General features: G+C 41.7%; 1 protein-coding gene across 1 annotated transcript; it reads right to left on the bottom strand.

The window, feature by feature from the left end:
• Window positions 1-1,358: 1,358 nt before the first annotated feature.
• Window positions 1,359-17,769, bottom strand: zgc:153031. Its single transcript, XM_048548447.2, has 6 exons — window positions 17,365-17,769; window positions 12,989-13,038; window positions 9,591-9,687; window positions 6,279-6,405; window positions 3,209-3,324; window positions 1,359-1,457 (listed from the first exon to the last, which is right to left on the bottom strand). Exons 1-6 carry the CDS (start codon window positions 17,448-17,450, stop codon window positions 1,373-1,375), a joined length of 561 nt encoding a protein of 186 aa, XP_048404404.1. The 5' UTR covers window positions 17,451-17,769; the 3' UTR covers window positions 1,359-1,372.
• Window positions 17,770-19,573: the final 1,804 nt, after the last annotated feature.

Below are 19,573 nucleotides of genomic sequence, written 5' to 3'. Positions count from 1 at the left end.
CATAAGGCGTGCTTGAGTGGCAAATACTCACGCAGACCTTATGTCTGTTTCCATAGCTAGATTTCTTTCTGGAACAAGTCTCTAACCAATCATCAGTGGTTGCAGCTTCAAGGGTGCCACTCCACATCCAGCATGGACTCTCCTGAAAAGATTTATAGTTGATAAACAATGACATTTTGGCTATATTATAGGCTGCGACCTTTTTCATTAGAGTGTATGAGGTTGAAGAGTGGTCTTATAAAATCAGGAGGGGTATAGATAAGGCGAATGGCAGGTGTCTTTTCCCTAGGGTGGGGGGATTCAAGATGGAGGGAGATATTTTTAAGGTGAGAGGAGAAAGATTTAAAAAAGAGTGGCAACTTTTCTGCATGGAGAGCAGTTCTTGTGTGGAATGAACTTCCAGAGGAAGGACGCTGGTACAGTTATAATGTTTAAGAGACATATGGATACGTACATGAAGAAAAAATGTACGGAGGGATATGTGCCAAGGGCAGGAAAGTAGGACTAGTTTAGTTAAGGTTTATGGTTGGTATGGACTGATTGGACCAAAGGGTCTGTCTCTGTGTCATATGACCATGACACACATCCACGGTCAACAGACCCTGGCAACTCTGCTTCAGAGGCAAGGACACAACCCATTGCACCACAAGATATCCTCTATGTAGTAAACGTCACTGTGCTACTGCCTTCCATTATGGGAACGATCGATAAGTGCCTGTTCATTGGGAATGGTTGAGACTGACCTGCTAGAAGTCCTCAAAATTATGAACAATATATTCCCAGTCAAGGCCCTTCGGAAGAGAGTTGGATTATCATCAGAAGAGAAAAACAAATGCTATGCTTTAAAAGGCAGAGAAACAGAATTAAGTGAACTGCCCTTGCAAAGGGTCCAGCAACGACAAGACAGACCAAAAGGCCTCTTTCTGTACTGCAATCATTCTGTGATTATACGTACTTTTTAAATTCCTCAATAAAATATTAAAGATTATGAATCTTCTGGAGATCAAACCCTTTAGTTGATCAAAGTTCAAAATCACTCACTCATTCTGGATCTCTTCTGACCCTTCGCACCCCTTTTTGAATTTTTTTTTCAGGATCCCCGAAATTCAATTTAAACTTAAACATCAACACAATGTAAAAATCACACTTCAATACAAACCACACTGAAATGACTGCAACAGAGGCCAGTCTCCTGTGCACAGTACACTGACTGTGGCCAACCAGCTCGGAGTCAGTCCCTCAGGAGATTCTACATCTCCTGTTTATGTCCTGGACCTGATAAGCCCAGGTTAACAACCCTAAATTGAAGATCTCATAGTCAATGGATCCATCTGGTTCCAATCACCACACATACAAAGTTTAATATTGAGATTTATTCTTTGCAAACTTTTTGAAAGACTTGGAATTTGTACTTGATGCCATTTTCCTCTTGGATTTCAGTTGGAACTCCAGGAAACCTAAACACAAAGATATTACATGAAATGCCACAGACATCTCAGAACACTGATGCTTACTTCTTGTAAACCACAAGGCAAATATAAAGGGAGTTAAACAGTATCAGGACAAACAAGAATATGGAATTGAGGTGACCATAAGATCAGCCATGATCTTATTAAATCTTACTAAACGGTCTACTCCTACTCCTAATCCGTATGTTCTTAGCTGTATTCCACTTTTGTAAAACTAATTTCCACAGTCTTTCACAAACAGAAAGACAGATTTTAAGGAGTCTTTTGAAGGTCAGAGATTTGAAAGATTTTTGGGACAGAATCTCAGAGCGTGGAGACAAGATAGTTGAACTCCCTTTTCACTGAATGTAGATGGGAGGAAGGAGAGAGGAGCAATGCCTCTGAAATTGAGAGCACTTTGAACAGGAATTCCATGCAACGGAGAATACCAGGGGTATGGTGCTGGGAGCTCAAACGGGGTGAGAGAACTTATTCAGCCCTGTCATCCTAAGGGTCTTCCCAGGCTTTCCTTGATCAACAGCTATTTTGGGATTTGGTGGAAGCCCTTTGACAGTATGTAGATAGGCATTGCATCAAAGTTCTCTCAGCCAATTGGGAAGATTCTCCAGGAAATTCTCAATATAATGTCCTCCAGCATGGGGCCTAAACTCATTTTAACATTAGCCCTAATACTTGCCTTATCTCAAACGCATACCTGTGTTCCACTGTCCTGCCAAATGAACCTGCCTTGTATGAAGATTAACCATTCCTATTCCAGTTAGTATCATATCTCACTGTGAGGGTCCTGCCTCAATTAAATCCTTTCAAATGTGAGCCAAATTTTCTACTCTTCCCTCCTCCCTCAGTCTTTGACAGAGTAACCAACCTCACTTTGCCAGCCTTTTCCCGACCCCAAAAGTTATGTTTCCAATGTATTCCCAAAGATTCAACCATGGAACCACGGTGCAGAATATCCTTGGAGAAACAGGCAATGTGGATCGATCAGTCCACTCCACATTTCATATAATGCTGTTCTGATTGGCATCGCCCCTCAATCTCTTCCAGCCTCTCCTAGAGATAGTTCTAAATCACTCATTCCATGCGAAATATCATCTGCACTCGGTAAAAACATCCTTAGCATCAATGATAACAAAGTGTGAAGCTGGATGATCACAGCAGGCCAAGCAGCATCTCAGGAGCACAAAAGCTGACGTTTCAGGCCTAGACCCCTCTCTGATGAAAGGTCTAGGCCCAAAACGTCAGCTTTTGAGCTCCTGAGATGCTGCTTGGCCTGCTGTGTTCATCCAGCTTCACACTTTGTTATCTTGGATTCTCCAGCATCTGCAGTTCCCATTATCTCTGATACAATCTTAACATCAACGCCTTTGGTTCCCGTGTTCTCTGTGAAAGCCTGTGGCAGGCTGATCGACAAAGACTGACAGATGAGTTTTGAGTAGGTAAGGCAGAGAGTGACAACGTTGTGACTCAACACATTAAATGTCAGCTGATCTTAATCCCCACCCACACCGGTTTTCACATTCCCAAGACAAGCCTACTGATGCCACTCATGTTGCCCCTCTCTCCACTAATTCTCAGAGACTCCCCGCTCAAAGTCACTGGAATCCATTTGTCCCATCTCCTCAAATCCCCTACCCCCAGTATGACAAGTCCCATGGTCAAAGTGTGCCATATTTCATTTCCAAGGATCTAGTGATCCTGACCTGGGACATCTCTGGTAAAGCAAAGATTTTGATGCTTACTCATCAAGCAGCTTGAATGTGTCCTGGCCAAACTTTGGGAAGAAGGTGTCACAATTGAATTCAGCCATGATATTTGTGAGGTAGATCTGATCGCAGTTTGGATGCTTCATGGCTTCCTGTGAACAGAAAGTTAGAAGTGATTAGTAGCATTACAATCCTTTTATTCTTTCTGGAAACATGGGCTAACATTTTGTTGCCCAGCTCTAATTGCCCTTGAACTGAGACCCTTGCCAGCCCATCACTTTTGCTGTCACTGAATGCCCCACTATCAACATCCTGAGAGTTATTGATCACAAACTCAACTGGACTCACCACATAAATGCAGTGGCTACAAAAGCAGGTCGATGGTTCAGAACACTGCAGTGAGTCACTCACCTCCTAACTCCCCAAAGCCTGTCCACCATCTACAAGTCAGGAGTGTGATGGAATACTCCCTACTTGCCTGGATGGGTGCAGCCCCAACAACATTCAAGAAACCTGACACCATCCAGGATAAAGCTGCCCGCTCAATTGGCACCACATCCACAAGCATCCATTCCGTCCACCGTTGACACTCAGTATCAGCAGAGTGTACTATCTACAAGATGGACTGCAGAAATTCACCAAAGATCTGCAGACAGCACTTTCCAAAACCACTACCACTTCCATCCACAAGAACAAGGCAGCAGGTAAACAGGAACACCATCTTCAAGTTCCCCTCCAAGCTACTCACCATCCTGACTTGGAAATATATCACCGTTCCTTCACTGTTCTGGGTCATAATCCTGGAATTCCCTCCCTAATGACATTGTGGGTCAACCCACAGAAGGTGGACTGCAGCAGTTAAAGAAGGCAGCTCACCACCAACTTCTAAAGGGCAACTAGGGACAGCCAATAAATACTGGCCAGCCAACCATGCCCAAGTCCCAAAAAATGAATAATTTTTTAAAAATCCATTTCAGAGGGCAGTTGAGTCAACTACATTGCTGAGGGGTCACATGTAGACTAGTCCAAGCAAAGGCAGCAGATGTCCGTACCTAAAAGCCATTGGTGTACCAGTCAGGCAACATTAGAATAGCTTTTAATTCCAGCTTTACTCATGGATTTCAAATTTCACCCTCAGTCGTGGCAGCATTTGAACTCATGTCTCCAGGCTGTTACCCTGAGCCTCAGCATTATCCAGGCTAGTGAAACTGTTGTTAATATCATCATATCCCCTCACAGCACAGGATCTTTTAAAAGATCTTTAAGATGGTTACTGTAAAATGTATAAGGAGAGGTTCTTTCTCCTGGAGCAAATTACACAATGACGTGATTAGATCCTGATTACACAGTGGAAAATAATTGCTCACAATATTGTAAATAAGTTAGTTCAGAGCAACATTAAAGATCTATCTCTAACCAGTTCGACCTGTTTGGCTGGGACAATGGAGCAGAGGTTAATATTTCTGGGAATTATTAGGGCCAGGTTAATGTTCTCATTTGTTTTGGTTTCCAAATAGGGATTGCAGCAATCACATACTCCTGGTGAAGTGTAATGCTTTATATTGTGATATACAAGAACAATGAAAACAGGAAGATGAAAAGATGTGAGTTGGGTCGGATCGATTGGAAAACTGTTCTGACCCAGATGGAAGGAGTCCCTTGTCCTACTACTTATGGGTTGCACATTTGTTTCACCCAATTCTCAATAAGGCCAACTGTACATTTTCCCTAAATTAGATTTAAAATAAAGGGACTCATCAACCATCTTTCTTCAATAAACTCAAAATCATTGATGTATCAAAAAACATATCATATTCAATGAAGATGCAATAACTGGTTAATACAGTTTGTAATATGAAAACAGAAATGATTACCTCTCTAAATATTTCCCCCCACAAACACTCACACATCCAAAAAAGGAAGAGAATTATTGCTCTACGCACAGATTTGTTTGGCCAACACATTATCAATTCTTCAAGTTAAAAATATAAAGTGTAGAATACTTAGATGTATGTTAGTCTAGCATTCTATCAGATGTGGTGGTCCTGATCAAACAAATACAGGGTTTCTGGCAGATGCTGCTTGCTCAGAAAATGTAGTATTGAGAAGTGTTCCAGTTGTTTTTCAAACAGGACAATTAGTTTTCACACTAGTTTCACAGCAAAGGTGCTTCTGAAACTACAGCTGTTCCTTCTTACAGGCTTCCTCAAGGAAATATCAAAATCATCTCCAAACTTGCAGAACTCTGTTCAAACAGAACAGCCACTAAATCCAGTATAGTCAGATGCTTTCCCTGATGAGGGCAAACAACAAAGATCAGTAACTATCTAGAGCCATGCAGTTTCAAAAAAATACCTGGTTAAGAAAAATCCAACATGTTTTCCGTTGACCTTTTCCCTTTAAAAAAAAGAATGAGGTATCTCCACAATTCTGTAAACTCACATCCACAAAACTCATTAAACATGAAGACATTATAACAATTAAAATATAAGTTGATGTACAGTGGCAAACATTCACTGGACAAATAAATGGGACTTTCAATCAACAAATCCACAGGATCAAATCGTGTGCAACTCAGTGTTTTAAAAGGATGTAAAGATGGATGTTTAGATGTTTAGGTGGATGTAAAGAAAGTGCAATTTTTGGTCATCCAAAATTCCCTAGATTCTAGAATAATCCCCATGGATTAGAGGTAGCTAATGTATACCCTCTAATCAAGATAGGGAAGTGAAATAAACCAGGGAACTGTAGACAGTCAGCCTAACAGCAGCGTAATAATAAAAACAAACACTATACATGCTGGTGATCTGGAATAAGGCCAGAGAACGTGAAAAATACTCAGCGACTGTGAAGAGAGAAACAAAGTTAACATTTTGAGTCCAACATGATTCTTCTTTTTGAATTTGAAGGATGGTTAAAAAGTGGTGAGTATTAAGCTGCTGATAAAGGGATGGGGGTCAACAGTACCAGGATCTGAAGCCGTGTCCCCAAAACATTCTGTGGGTTTCTGCATTAATAGTCCAGCGATAGTGCAACTAGGCCATCACCTCCCCTGACACAACCCAGTCTGTTAAACACTTGTTTCAAATGTTTTTCACATCTTTACCTCAAAGGGTTTGACACCACCTATGACCCATAGAATTTCAATCTCTTCATTCAGAGGTGGCTCTGAAGCAAGTTGAATAGCGCTGGGCAGGTCTCGGCAGAGATAGTCTGCATTCTCAGGCACCGAACTGATCAAAAAAAAAGTCAAAGTCACTCCTGTTATTGGATACATATATAACTTATAAATTTAAATCATTCTTGAAGCATTTACCTGCTTTTAAATAAAAGCCACATATGATTTTGCTGTCAACTTTCATTTCTCTGATCAATGAAGAAATAATTAAGTAGGAGATGCTTTAGTCTTGTGGGTCTGGAGAATTAAAGGCATTTTTGTTTGAATTAGCAAGCAGATATAAGCTGGTTTTGTTTTTACAAGGAACATTTGTAATAAAAAAAAGCTTTGCTGAGAAAGAAGATGAGCTACTGAAGCTCATCAGGACAGGTGCAAGAATACCAAATTTCAACGGGAAGTGCAATTTGTATGGCATGAGAATGAATGCTGATTGAGAATTTGAGTGTTGCCAACCAAAGAAATAAATTCTTTTGGAACCTGTTTTGTCCAGTATAGTTTAGACTGGCTCAGTTTAGATTGGTATAATTTCGCTTGTTCCTAGACAGCACCCCAATTCAATTGTTCAATATGTGGGCCCTCCAAGCTAGTATAGTGTCATAGTAGTGTCATTGATTCGACTTCAACTCCCTGAAGTGATCAACAATAAATATTTGGAAATAATGAAGACCATCCGGTAAATTTTGCACCACATCCAAACTCTCTCTTTGACTCAGCCTCATTAGTCACCTGCAGTGCAGTGCAAAATTTAACAATTCGTAGCAATAATGGGAGATTTTAAATAAAAAAGAAATTAAATTTCCTGTGATCAGACATAATGGGAACTGCAGATGCTGGAAAATCCAAGATAACAAAGTGTGAAGCTGGATGAACAACGCAGGCCAAGCAGCATCTCAGGAGCACAAAAGCTGACGTTTCAGGCCTAGACCCTTCATCAGAGCTGGACGTCCATGGTGAAAATGAGGTATTGGGGGCCAGGGAATTGGAAGTTCTGGAGGAGGTGGAGGGCGTGGGTGGTGTCACAGACATAGGTGGGGAGTTCCTGGACCAAAGGGGAGAAAATGGAGTCCAGATAGGTGGAGATGAGTTCGGTGGGGCAGGACCCTCTGATGAAGGGGCTAGGCCTGAAACGTCAGCCTTTGTGCTCCTGAGATGCTGCTTGGCCTGCTGTGTTCATCCAGCTTCACACTTTATCTTGGATTCTCCAACATCTGCAGTTCCCATTATCTCTGATCAAATTTCCTGTCATTTATTTTCACTTCTTGTTAAAATTCTCCAATCTGCACTTCTCCAATACTTCAATCCTTGCTGGGGTTTGATTCTGGGTATTGTTCCACAGTAGACTGGAACTTATTATGACTCTGGGCTTGCTATACACTAGTATAGTGTCATGGGTTAGGTGCAGCTTTGAGTTCCAAGTTGGCACTTGCTGATGATGATGAACCAGCTGATCCGATCAAACTGACTTGCTCAGTTAATCAGGGCAGCTCCATCTTCAGCAGACCTCTTTACTTTATGAAAGATCAAACCTGTTAAGAAATGCCTGGCCATCATCGTGGAGGGAAAGCCCAGTACTAGGTGGTTCACCACACTCAGTGGAAAGGGGGAGTGAATATGAAAGACCTTGTAGATACCAGGCACTTGACAGGCTTTGGCCTCACCAGGGGTACAACTTGACATCCACTGAATGCTCTAACCCCTTTCTCGCATCAACACACTCCCCACTGCCCCACTGCTTCCCTGCTAATCGCCCCACACGAACAAATCTACCACCAAATCAGCATTTGGTTTAAAAAACATGTTGGAGGCAGTTCAGAGAGGTTTACTAGGCTGACACTTGGAATGGGGCATATTGACAACAAGGGAAGGTTGGACAGGCTAGGTTTATATCCATTGGAGCGCAGAAGAGAGAGAGGCAACTTAACTGAAACTACAAAATCCTGAAAGGTCTTGACAGGGTGGATGTGGAGAAGATGTGGAAAAATCTAGAACTAAGGGTCACTGCTTAAAAGACAGATTAGGCAAAGATTTTGCCTCAAAGGGTCATGACTCTTTGGAACTCTCTCTCTGTAAAGGTGGTTGAAGCAAAAGCCTAGACTAGTTTTAAGAAAGAGGTTGACAGATTCTTGATATGCAAAGCATGGAAGGTTATTAGGAGTAAGGGGAATACAGATTTGAGGTTACAATTAGATCAGCTCTGATCATATTGAGTGGCAAAGCAGTCTCATGGATCCAAATGGTCTATTCCTGCTCCTAATTCGGATATTCGTAAATGAACCAGCTACTGCTGCCGGAGGTGGGTAAACACTGCCAGTCTTCCTTGTCTGCAGCAATATCCTCTAGCAATAGCAACAGCTTGACCAATCTGCCAGTGCTAACCTCTCCCATGTTCATCCCAGTCCTCCCTTCAAGTTTCTCTCACTGTGGGACTGGGGACACCCTGGCCAATGGGTACGATTTTCTCACTCAAAACCTGCCCATGTAGAACCACATTGGGCTCACAGTAATTTCAGATTCCCGAATAGCTCAGAGTGCTATCTGAACATGGGAGTTAATCCTGCGTATAAGGGTAATCCCTGACACAGAGCAGGTCACCCATTGGTTAAGTCCATATCAAGTGTCAACTTCTTGACATTCTCCTCTGAAGTACAGACAAATTCTGAAGGTAAATTTTGGTTATTATATCAAAGGGCGATGACCATCTGACCTTTAGCCCCAATTTTCATCTGAGATCCAAAAATGGCTCCTAGTTTGCGCTTGGAATTTAGGGCCAGGGATCCAGGAGGTGTTGATATTTTCAACAGCTTTGACAAGGAACGGAAGGTTAGCAATGGGCTGTTGTTTAACAGCTGAGGTGAAAATAGCCAACACTTAACCAATTAACTATGTATCAACACACCCCCCACTGCCCCACTGCTTCCCTGCTAATCGCCCCACACCAACAAATCTACCACCAAATCAGCATTTGGTTTAAAAAAATGTGTTGGAGGCAGTTCAGGGAGGTTTACTAGGCTGACACTTGGAATGGGGCACATTGACAACGAGGAAAGGTTGGACAGGCTAGGTTTATATCCATTGGATATACCTTGTTAGGTTTTATGAATATACCTTGTTAAGTTTTCAGGGCTCACGCTCCACCCTTGGACTTCAAGTTATCACTTTCCCAGTAAAGAGAATGAAGGCTGGATCCTTCATCTCCTGTGTAAGCCCATTTTTCTCCATTTCAAGCCTCATACAACTTACCTCAAAGTTCTGCTTAAAACAACACAATAGCAGTTTGGCAAAGATAAATTGCCCTTGATGGCACTTCCTTTACCATAGATGACAAAATTCTTCTTGCCTGAAATTGAAATAATGTAAAATGACATCCACATTCTCTATTTCAATCAAGTTGACAGCTTAACTTAGAAATACAGAAAGGTCACTCAACTAAAAGCCATTTGTTCAGCTCATCATGATTATGCAAGCTACTTCCAATCCAACTAGTCCTACCACCCTATCAGTGCTTCCCTGCAATTTTTCTTCCTTCAGGTGTTACTCCAATCCCCTTTTGAAGCCACAAGTTCATCTTCCTTCACCAAACTCTCAGGTAGTGCATTCCACACTTTAATCATTTGCTGTTTACAAACTTTTTTCTCATGTGTCCCTTGCCTCTTTTGCCACACCTTACCTTGGTGCCTTCTGATTCTCAATCCTCCAGCCAATGAGAGCATATTCCTTTCTCCTATCAGCTCTGTCTAGACCCCTCATGATTAAGACCATTGATGTAGGAGCAGAAATTGGCCATTCAGCCCACCGAGACTGCTCTGCCATTCAATGAGATTTCCATCAGTTTGCTAATCCTCAACTCCACTTTCTTGCCTTATCCTCATAACACTTATTTCCCTTCTGTCTAAGAATCTTGAATATACTTTAATGATCCAACCTCAACAGCTTTCTGTGGCAAATAAACACGTTGATTAAGTAGTCCCTCAGCTCTCTGACATGTGCAACCCCTAGATTCTCCAAACTATCCACTGGAGTCTTTCATTCCCCCAGGCACTCTACTGAATACTCTTTGCACCCTCTCCAAAACCTTTACAACCTTCTTGAAGTGTGATTACTCCAGTTGAGGCTTAACCAGTGTTTCATAAAGGTTTACCATAATCTCTTTCCTTTTACACACCAGTGTTCCTATTTATAAAGTGTAGGATGCTAAAGACCTTACTGATTGCCATGCCACCTTTAAAGACTTAATGCTCATATTCCAGTTATTAATTGATTTGAAGTGTTCCTATCTGTCATTTCAGCTTATCAATCCTGCTGTAAAATAGCCCATTACTATCCTTCCCTTCCTCGTCAAAGTTCTCCAAAACAATGGCATTTCCTGGATCCCTGGCTGCTGTCCTAAACTCCAAGCATATTGTAGCATCTATATTTGAGATGAACTTTGGATGAAAGTTGGGGAAAATAGGTCTGACGGTCATCACCCTTTTGATGAGTTAATAACCTTTGACCACTACCTTCCAGAAGGACAAAGGCAGCAGATACATGGGAACACCGCCACCTTCAAGTTCCCTTCTGAGCCATTCATCATCATGACTTGGAAATATATCTCCATTCCTTCAATGTCACTGGCCTTGAGCAGTTCAAGAAGACAGCTCATTACCACCTTCTCAAGGATCAATAAGGATGTGCTGGTCCAACCAGTGAACCTTACAATTCATTAATGAATTTTTAAAAAAAGTTCACAGTCTCAATTTGGAGAGAAGTCTAAAAATGTTGAAGCTTATTATAGACTCAAACAATGGGTGAAATGGATAATCCTCTGCTCTGACACCCATTTTAGAATTGTATCCTTTGTTTTGTTTCCTCTCCTTGTTCTTCCATAAGTAGTCACTGCATTTCTCTGCATTACATTTCAACTTCCTCTCATGTCCTCAGTGTCGTCTCATTCCACCATCTGGTCTCTGCCTTCTTGAAGTCTATAGTATCCTGCTTATGTGTTTTCAATACTTCCAAATTTTGTGTCAACTGAAAATCAAGAAACTGCGCAATTCGCACTCAAATCTAGGTAATTAATATTGGTCAAGATACCAGTGGTCCTAATGCCTATTCCTAGGGATCACCAAACATTTTGGCTAGAAAGCAGGATGCTGCCTTCATAAATTTAATGAGACCAACACATGCTGTACCAATGGTCTGTTTATCCTCTGGTATCAGTGAACCATTCCTAATTGCTTTAGTTGTATACTTTCTTTCTGTAATTAATTAATGCATTCTATCTAAACTGCTGCTCCTTAACAATCGCAATAAACTATCTAAAAATTGCTTATAAATGGCCGACTGTCTATGTTAGGTAACTATGACCATGAAACTCCTAAAACCAACAGTTTCTTCCCCACAAATAACTTCATGGTCCCTAATCAGTTTAATCCTTCTTTCAAACACCGCTTTAATATTTATATTTATTATTTGGATTCATTTTTCATGTTAGCTTTTCATACTCATTCTTTCCTTTGCTTATTTATATTTTTTCATTGGACCCCTGAATTTACAGCATTCATCCTGATTTTTACTTGTATAACCAACTTGACATGTATTATGTATATCTTATTTTCTGTTTGGTCTATCTCTTTGGCATCAAGGGACCTCTGGTTTAATTTACTCTGTCTAGCCACATTGTGGGAATATATTTAGGGTAGCATGGTGGTTCAGTGTTTAGCACTGCTGCCTCACAGCGCCAGGGACCCAGGTTCAATTTCACCTCTGGTAACTGTCTGTGTGGAGTTTGCACATTGTCCCGGATTTCCTCTGGGTGCTCCAGTTTCCTCCCACAGTCCAAAGATGTGCAGGTTAAGTGGATTGGCCATGCTAAATTGCCCAGTGTCCAGGGACGTGTAGGCTAGTTGGGTTAGCCATAGGAAGTGCAGGAATATAGGGTAGGGTGGTGCGTCTGGGACCTTCGGAGGGACAGTGTGGATTTGATGGGGTGAATGGTCTGCTTCCACACTGTAGAAATTCTATGATATATCATTGCTAGACCTGAATGATCTCTTTTTTGAAAGGCGGGCCAGTTTTTCCTGCCGATCTTTGATTCCACGGAACAAATCAATAAAAGCCAATCTAGAACATTCTTAACTGTATGGTCAGTGAAATGGTAATTCAAAGATGTTAACTGATTTGCATCTTGAATTTGAATTTTACTTGTAAAGTTGCTGAACTGCTCACTTGGTTTGTATGTGGAATGAACTGTCAGAGGAAATGGCACAGCAGGAACAGTTACAACGTTTATAAGATGTTTGGACAGGTACATGAATAGGAAAGGTTTGGAGGGATACAGTCAAATGCAGGCAAATGGGGCTAGTTTAGTTTGGAAAATCTGATTGTCATGTACAAGTAGGACTGAAGGATCTGTTTCCATGCTGAATAACTCCATGACTCTAGGAGATGTCAGTATTCAAAACCAATTCTCTAATGTCAGACAGCAGATGGGAATATTTCACCTGCAGTCTCAATGGGTTACATCCTTCAGTTCAGCTTTGTTTACTGAGGGAAGTTACTTTTACTCCAAACTAGTCAAATTATCACTGAGGCAAAGGAATAAATAAGGAATAACGAGTCTGAAGCTATATAACTTCTCAGCAAGTATTGTGACATACCTGGATCAGAAACTGTAGTTATCTTCGAAAGAAAGTAATTAAATTCATTCCTGCAGGAGGGAGTGCACAATATAATGAATATTCAGGATATAATGGATGGGATCTTAACCACATTGAAGATAATCATATGTCAGAACGATTCTGGGTCTTGATTCCACACTTGCCATTGGCCTATCCCCAGCATGACTTTTTATGGAGTCCCCAATCAGGCCCTTAGAGCACTGAAATGTTTACACCGGCTACACTGGTGAAATATAGTTAGTACAAACAATTCTTATCAACACAACTATGTAATTGAGAATGACACCAATTCATGTCAACAGTTTATCAGCCATGGACATCCATGAACTGCCAGTGACATTAGACCCACATACTCAAAGTTTTAGCAAAGATCTGTAGCTCAGGTTGTGGGTGAGGTTGTTGACTTACTCAGACATATCCAGCTTGGTGAGCAAGTCAACAACCAGACCCACATATATTTGAAGTATTGGACAATGTCTGGGATGCAGATTGTTTACCATGTGATTTTGAAATTTTTCAGTCAAAAGTACAACTGCATTTTGGTTCACTCATCGTTTACAAAACATCGTGTTCTTTGGAAAAGTAGAAATATTTAGAGAGAGAGAGAGAGAGAGAGGCAAAGACTAACAGAGACAGAAGCAGCCTCTGTGTTAAGAATGCTGTATTTAGCTATATTGGCAGGCAGCTGACCCATATGGATTCTGTGCAGGAAATTCAGTGAGGAGTCAACAGCGGTTTTTTAAAAAAGAAAATTCCATAGGATGTAGGTATTACTGGCTAGGCTACACTTATTGCTCATCTCTAATTGCCCAGAGAGCCGTTAAAAGCTAACCATGTTGCTGTGGGTCTGGAGTTGTATGTCAGCCAGACCAGGTAAGGATAGCTGACGGCCTTCTTTAAAGGACATTAGTGAACCAGATGGGTTTTGAAAACCTGTTGGTTTGATCTGTGCTGTTAGAATTCAAGAAGTTGTTCTAAGAATCAGTAGGCAGCTAAGTCTTGGAATCAGAATTCAGCAGAGGTCCAGGGGAGCTGAGAAAATGAGAATTTTGTTGGCTCTGTATTGGGGGAACCCATGAAGGCCCTGGAAGAAGACTGCGAAAACTAACACTTCTCGGCAGCTGAAGCATTGTGAATTGAAAAGCTCACAAACAGTATTTGATTGATGCAACTGGCCAAGTTTGAAGTTCAGGGGAAAACCAAGGGTTGGGACCAACTCAGCGATGTTAATCTGAATATAAAATGCTGGAGTTATGTTGTGAATAAATACTAAAAGTACAGAATTAGAGTCCAGAGGAGTACAAACCCAGGAAAGGAGTCCAGAACTGGAGCAGTCATCAAGCCAATCCATGACAGAACAGCTTTTGAGACTAGCAGACTGGGAAATGTGAAGAATTGTGATCCCTATGAAGTTTAATGAGATTTGATGATTCAATTCTATCATTACTTTGAGGGGTGGGTAGTTGCTAAGACACACGTCACTAACATTTTTGACATTTGACATGGGGTGTCAACTCACAGTTTATCACCCACAGATTTACCACATGTTAAGAATATCGGGAATGTAGAGCGAATCTGAAATGAGGGATTAAGAGGGCTAAGAGAGGACATGAGATATTGCTGGCAAACATGGTTAAGGAAAATCCCAAAGCCTTTTATTCATATATGAAGAGTAAGAGGGTAACTAGAGAAAGGAGTGGCCCACTTAAGGACAAAGAAGGAAAGTTATGCGCTGATTCAGAGAAAATGGGTGACATTCTTAATGAGTACTTTGCATCGGTATTCAAGGAGAGGGACATGACAGATGTTGAGGTTAGGGATAGATGTTTGCTTACTCTAGGTCAAGTTGACATAAGGAAGGAGGAAGTGTTAGGTATCCTAAAAGACATTAAGGTGGACAAGTTCCCAGGTCCAGATGGGATCTATCCCAGGTTCTGAGGGAAGCGAGAGAGGAAATAGCCGGGGTCTTAACAGATATCTTTGCAACGCCCTTACACACGGATGAGGTCCCTGAGGACTGGAGACTTGCTAATGTCCCCTTATTTAAGAAGGGCAGCAAGGATAATCCAGGTAATTATCAACTGGTGAGCCTGACGTCAGTGGTAGGGAAGCTACTGGAGAAGATACTGAGGGATAGGATCTATTCCCATTTGGAAGAAAATGGGCTTATCATTGATAGGTAACATGGTTTTGTGCAGGGAAGGTCATGTCTTACCAACTTAATAGAATTCTTTGAGAACGTGACAAAATTGATTGATGAGGGAAAGGCTGTAGATGTCATATACATGGACTTCAGTAAGGCGTTTGATAAGGTTCCCCATGACAGGCTGATGGAGAAAGTGAAGTCACATGGGGTCTAGGGTGTGCTAGCTAGATGGATTAAAAAAACTGGCTAGGCAACAGGAGACAGAGGGTAGTAGTAGAAGGGAGTTTCTCAAATTGGAGACCTATGACGAGTGGTGTTCCACAGGGGTCTGTGCTGGGACCATTGTTGTTTGTGATATACGTAAATGATCTGGAGGAAGGTGTAGGTGGTCTGATCAGCAAGTTTGCTGATGACACTAAGATTGGTGGAGTAGCTGATAGTGAAGGGGACTGTCAGAGATTACAGCAGAATATAGATAGACTGGAGAGTTGGGCAGATAAATGGCAGATGGCGTTCAATCCGGGCAAATGCGAGATGATGCATTTTGGAAGATCAAATTCAAGGGCGAACTATACAGTAAATGGAAAAGTCCTAGGGAAAATTGATGAACAGAGAGATCTGGGTGTTCAGGTCCATTGTTCCCTGAAGGTGGCAACGCAGGTCAATAGGGTGGTCAAGGCGGCATATGGCATGCTTTCCTTCATTGGGCGGGGTATTGAGTACAAGAGTTGGCAGGTCATGTTGCAGTTGTAGAGGACTTTGGTTCGGCCACATTTGGAGTACTGTGTACAGTTCTGGTCGCCACATTACCAAAAGGATGTGGATGCTTTGGAGGGAGTGCAGAGGAGGTTCACCAGGATGTTGCCTGGTATGGAAGGTGCTAGCTATGAAGAGAGGTTGAGTAGATTAGGATTATTTTCATTAGAAAGACGGAGATTGAGGGGGACCTGATTGAGGTCTACAAAATCATGAGGAGTATAGACAGGGTGGATAGCAAAAAGCTTTTTCCCCAGAGTGGGGGACTCAATTACAAGGGGTCATGAGTTCAAAGTGAGAGGAGGCAAGTTTAAGGGAGATATGCGTGGAAAGTTCTTTACACAGAGGGTGGTGGGTGCCTGGAACGCGTTGCCAGTGGAGGTGGTAGACGCAGACACATTAGCATCTTTTAAGATATATTTGGACAGATACATGAATGGGCAAGGAGCAAATGGACACAGACCGTTAGAAAATAGATGACAGGTTAGACAGAGGATCTTGATCAGCACAGGCTTGGAGGGCCAAAAGGCCTGTTCCTGTGCTGTAATTTTCTTTGTTCTTTGTTCTTAATTCTGGGTGTTATAAATAAGTCACACATGTATTGTTGTTTGTATTATTGTTTTGTGTGTAGTAAAGTTTATCATTGTTTGTTCAAAACTGGGGCTTGTTCTCACACTTTGCCTACAGTTAAAACATTAGTAGTCCCTAACAAGATCATAACATAAATTTGGCAATCTGGACTGAGGTCATAGCAAACAGCCACACCTGCATACAGCACTGTCAGCTTTTCACAGGTTCAGTCTGAGACAAGAATATATTTGGTCGAAGCTCTGACATCCTTGCAGTTCTACCATCAAATCCATCTTGGTGGGAATGGTACGAGTGTCAACAGTGAAAGATTAATAGGGCAACTTTATCACGAGAAGGTTTACAATCAAGTGTAACATTATGCAAAAAATAGACACGATTTTTAAAAAAATAAAGCATAGATTTTACACAGGCTGCTTAAGGCAATAAAATGTTATTAGAGTTGGAGGTTTTAACCCAGTAACGTGTCCTGGCTAACAATCAGGTAAGAGAGCTGGAGCCCTCTTAAGTGTCTGACTCTTAACAGTTAAAGTTGCCACTATTAACAGTGGCAAAGACCACTAAATTCCAATGCAAAGAGAGAATGGATTTAAGTTTAAATCTGCAAAGTCCAAATTCCTCATTCTAATTGATATTTCTTCTTCCGGGAGGCCACGGGGGAAGATTAATAACATCATGGACCCAAAATGTATTTAATATTTCCGGAAAACAATATCCACTCTGACAATTCCCTCCATATCCAATTGCGAAAGCCCACGTACAGGTCTCTTCCCCTTCTCTCCCCGACCCCCGCTCTGTGAGTGTAGTGAAGGTACAAAATAAAACTATCGAAACGTTTAGTTTGGTTATCACAGTGAAAACTCACGGTAGGCGCCAGGGCAAATTTCCAGAAATGCCAATCCCCATATTACTATCAGCTGCTGCAATTAAACGCAGGGGTTTGTGATCCATTCTGATCTCATGGGCGAGAAACCTAACACAGTCACAGCCTGCGTCTCCTGCGCTGTTCAATCAAAGGCTCAGCAACAGCAAAGTCTAACTATGCTTTTTACTGAAAAACTGCATCTAAATCCAGATGTTGCGAGTCACTTTTTTTTTCCCGGCAGAGAGGCCGTGGTGTTGAGCACCACCCACAAATTGTCACTTCAAAAATCTACGAAAAAAATTTGAACCTGGGAATTAGGATTATAAACTTGGTTTGGAACAGCTAATCATTGCTACCAAGCACCCTCTCTTACCCGACAAAAATAATTTTGATTTTTTTTAAAAAATCATCCTGATTCAGACACGTGACACCTTGAGAGTAGGTGGGACTTAAAGCTGGATGGAAGATACGGCACTGCCATTAAGTAACGAAACCCTTAAAATTTAACGCGGTTGACTCGATGAGAACGTTTAATCCTCTAATGTAGTATCAGATCAGTTATCATCACACCACAAATCAGCTCTTTTTAAAGAAAATGGAAGCCATCCTTTGGAAGAAGAGGAAGAGCAGTACTGAAATGTGAAGTCCAGGATTTCCTGTTTAATGCACGAGCTCTTCAACTTGCAAAGGAACGTCATATTTTTCCGTGATGGTAAAATCATTTCAATTTTTTTAAAGATTGTTTATTCTTGTTATAATATTCATGTGATCATCTGTAGCACCGTCTGGCGAGTTAAGTTAAAAGTAAAAGATATTAAGGCCTGAATTTTCAGTCCCAAGGAAGTGTCTTCCTGGAATCAAAATGTATCTTTCTCTTCCCTCCACAGAGCTTGCCAGAGCTGCCGCGATTCTTAAGTTTGTTCCAAATCATCTGGTTTATTCTGAAACGTGTTTATTCCAAATCATCTGGTCTCCAGATAGTCCGGATGTATGTTGGCAGATGGTCAATAGCTCCCCTCAGAAGTACCGACGCACTGACTGTGTGGGAACTGAAATTCCCGATGGACAATTATCAAGCATCTGGGAAAGTCTTACTCTGAGTTAGGGTCTGAGACTTCAGACGGCTCCAACTCTCTTACCTGATAGTTAGCTAGGAAACGTTAGAGGATTAAAACCTTCTCCAACGCCTAGTTAACAAAACTGACTCCCCCAATCACTGAGTCACCGGAAACTCTCTACATGATGTGCCCCCTCCCCCATCCTGCTGCAGATACCCAATTCCTCAAAGAGTGCTGATGAACGGTCCAAACCCGAAACGTTGACCTTCCGGCTCATTTGATGCTGCCTGACCTGCTGTGTTCCTCCAGCTCCACACTGTATCAACTCCTATAAGACACACCTTACTTGACCCACCTTACCCTCAAGCACCTGCCACCTGTACCATTTCACACACTTGGCACCTAATTGCTCCAGCTGCAACCCTAATCCTTCACTTATCCACTAGCCCCTGTACCTCCTCATGTGCCTTTCTCAGCAGCAGCCAAAGTAGCTATGGGAACTTTAAACACAATACCTACCGACATGGAGCTGGAGAAAGCAGGCCTCCAATGATGGTCTTGGGCTGAGTAGATACCTGATTAGTTTTCCATGATGGAGGCATCTTGGACAGGTCAGACCCAGATACCTGATCATAAAAGTCACCAACGGGTGAGTGGACAATCTTAAGTAGGACTCTGATCGGCTGGATGTAAGTATGAGAATCCTCTGGTTGTTTTTTGCTTGCTGCTGCCACCGTTCTTGATCTTGTGCTGAAAGATCAACCATAAGCACCAACCAACTACTAAATTTGAGCTATTTATAATTAGCTTCCTTTTCTCTTTAAAGATATGTTTTAGGTGTGAATTAGTTGTCTCTTTAAATTGGGGCACACTTGTTATTTGGGTTGAAATCACTGGGAATAAATCTTCCAGTGGGACCATAGAACAATTCTGGCCCCTGATGCAACAATCTTGATTAAGTTGAACTGGGCTCATTCCAATTGCATTCCCAGTAAAGCTGGCATTGTTGAGCTGCATTCTTAAACTGTTGCAGACTGTGTTTCCTGCTAGGGAAGAAGCTCCAGGTCACAAGTAAGGAAAAGTGGTATAATTTAGGAAATTGCTGTAGGAATTTGGAGAATTTTTGCAATATATCCTATGCTAGTGAACCA

The sequence above is a fragment of the Stegostoma tigrinum genome, chromosome 18, assembly GCF_030684315.1.
Source record: "Stegostoma tigrinum isolate sSteTig4 chromosome 18, sSteTig4.hap1, whole genome shotgun sequence".
Classification (NCBI taxonomy): domain Eukaryota; kingdom Metazoa; phylum Chordata; class Chondrichthyes; order Orectolobiformes; family Stegostomatidae; genus Stegostoma; species Stegostoma tigrinum.
This window is presented reverse-complemented; position numbering and strand designations above follow the sequence as displayed.

Bases quoted from the DNA above. Each gene is read 5' to 3' on its own strand.
- zgc:153031 (XM_048548447.2), bottom strand. From the start codon at position 17,450: ATGGATCACAAACCCCTGCGTTTAATTGCAGCAGCTGATAGTAATATG. The intron at 9,688-12,988 runs GTATGTCACAAT...TTTCAATTTCAG, and splicing joins AACTACAGTTTCTGATCCAG to GCAAGAAGAATTTTGTCATC. The intron at 6,406-9,590 runs GTAAGTTGTATG...TTTTTTGATCAG, and splicing joins GTTTTAAGCAGAACTTTGAG to TTCGGTGCCTGAGAATGCAG.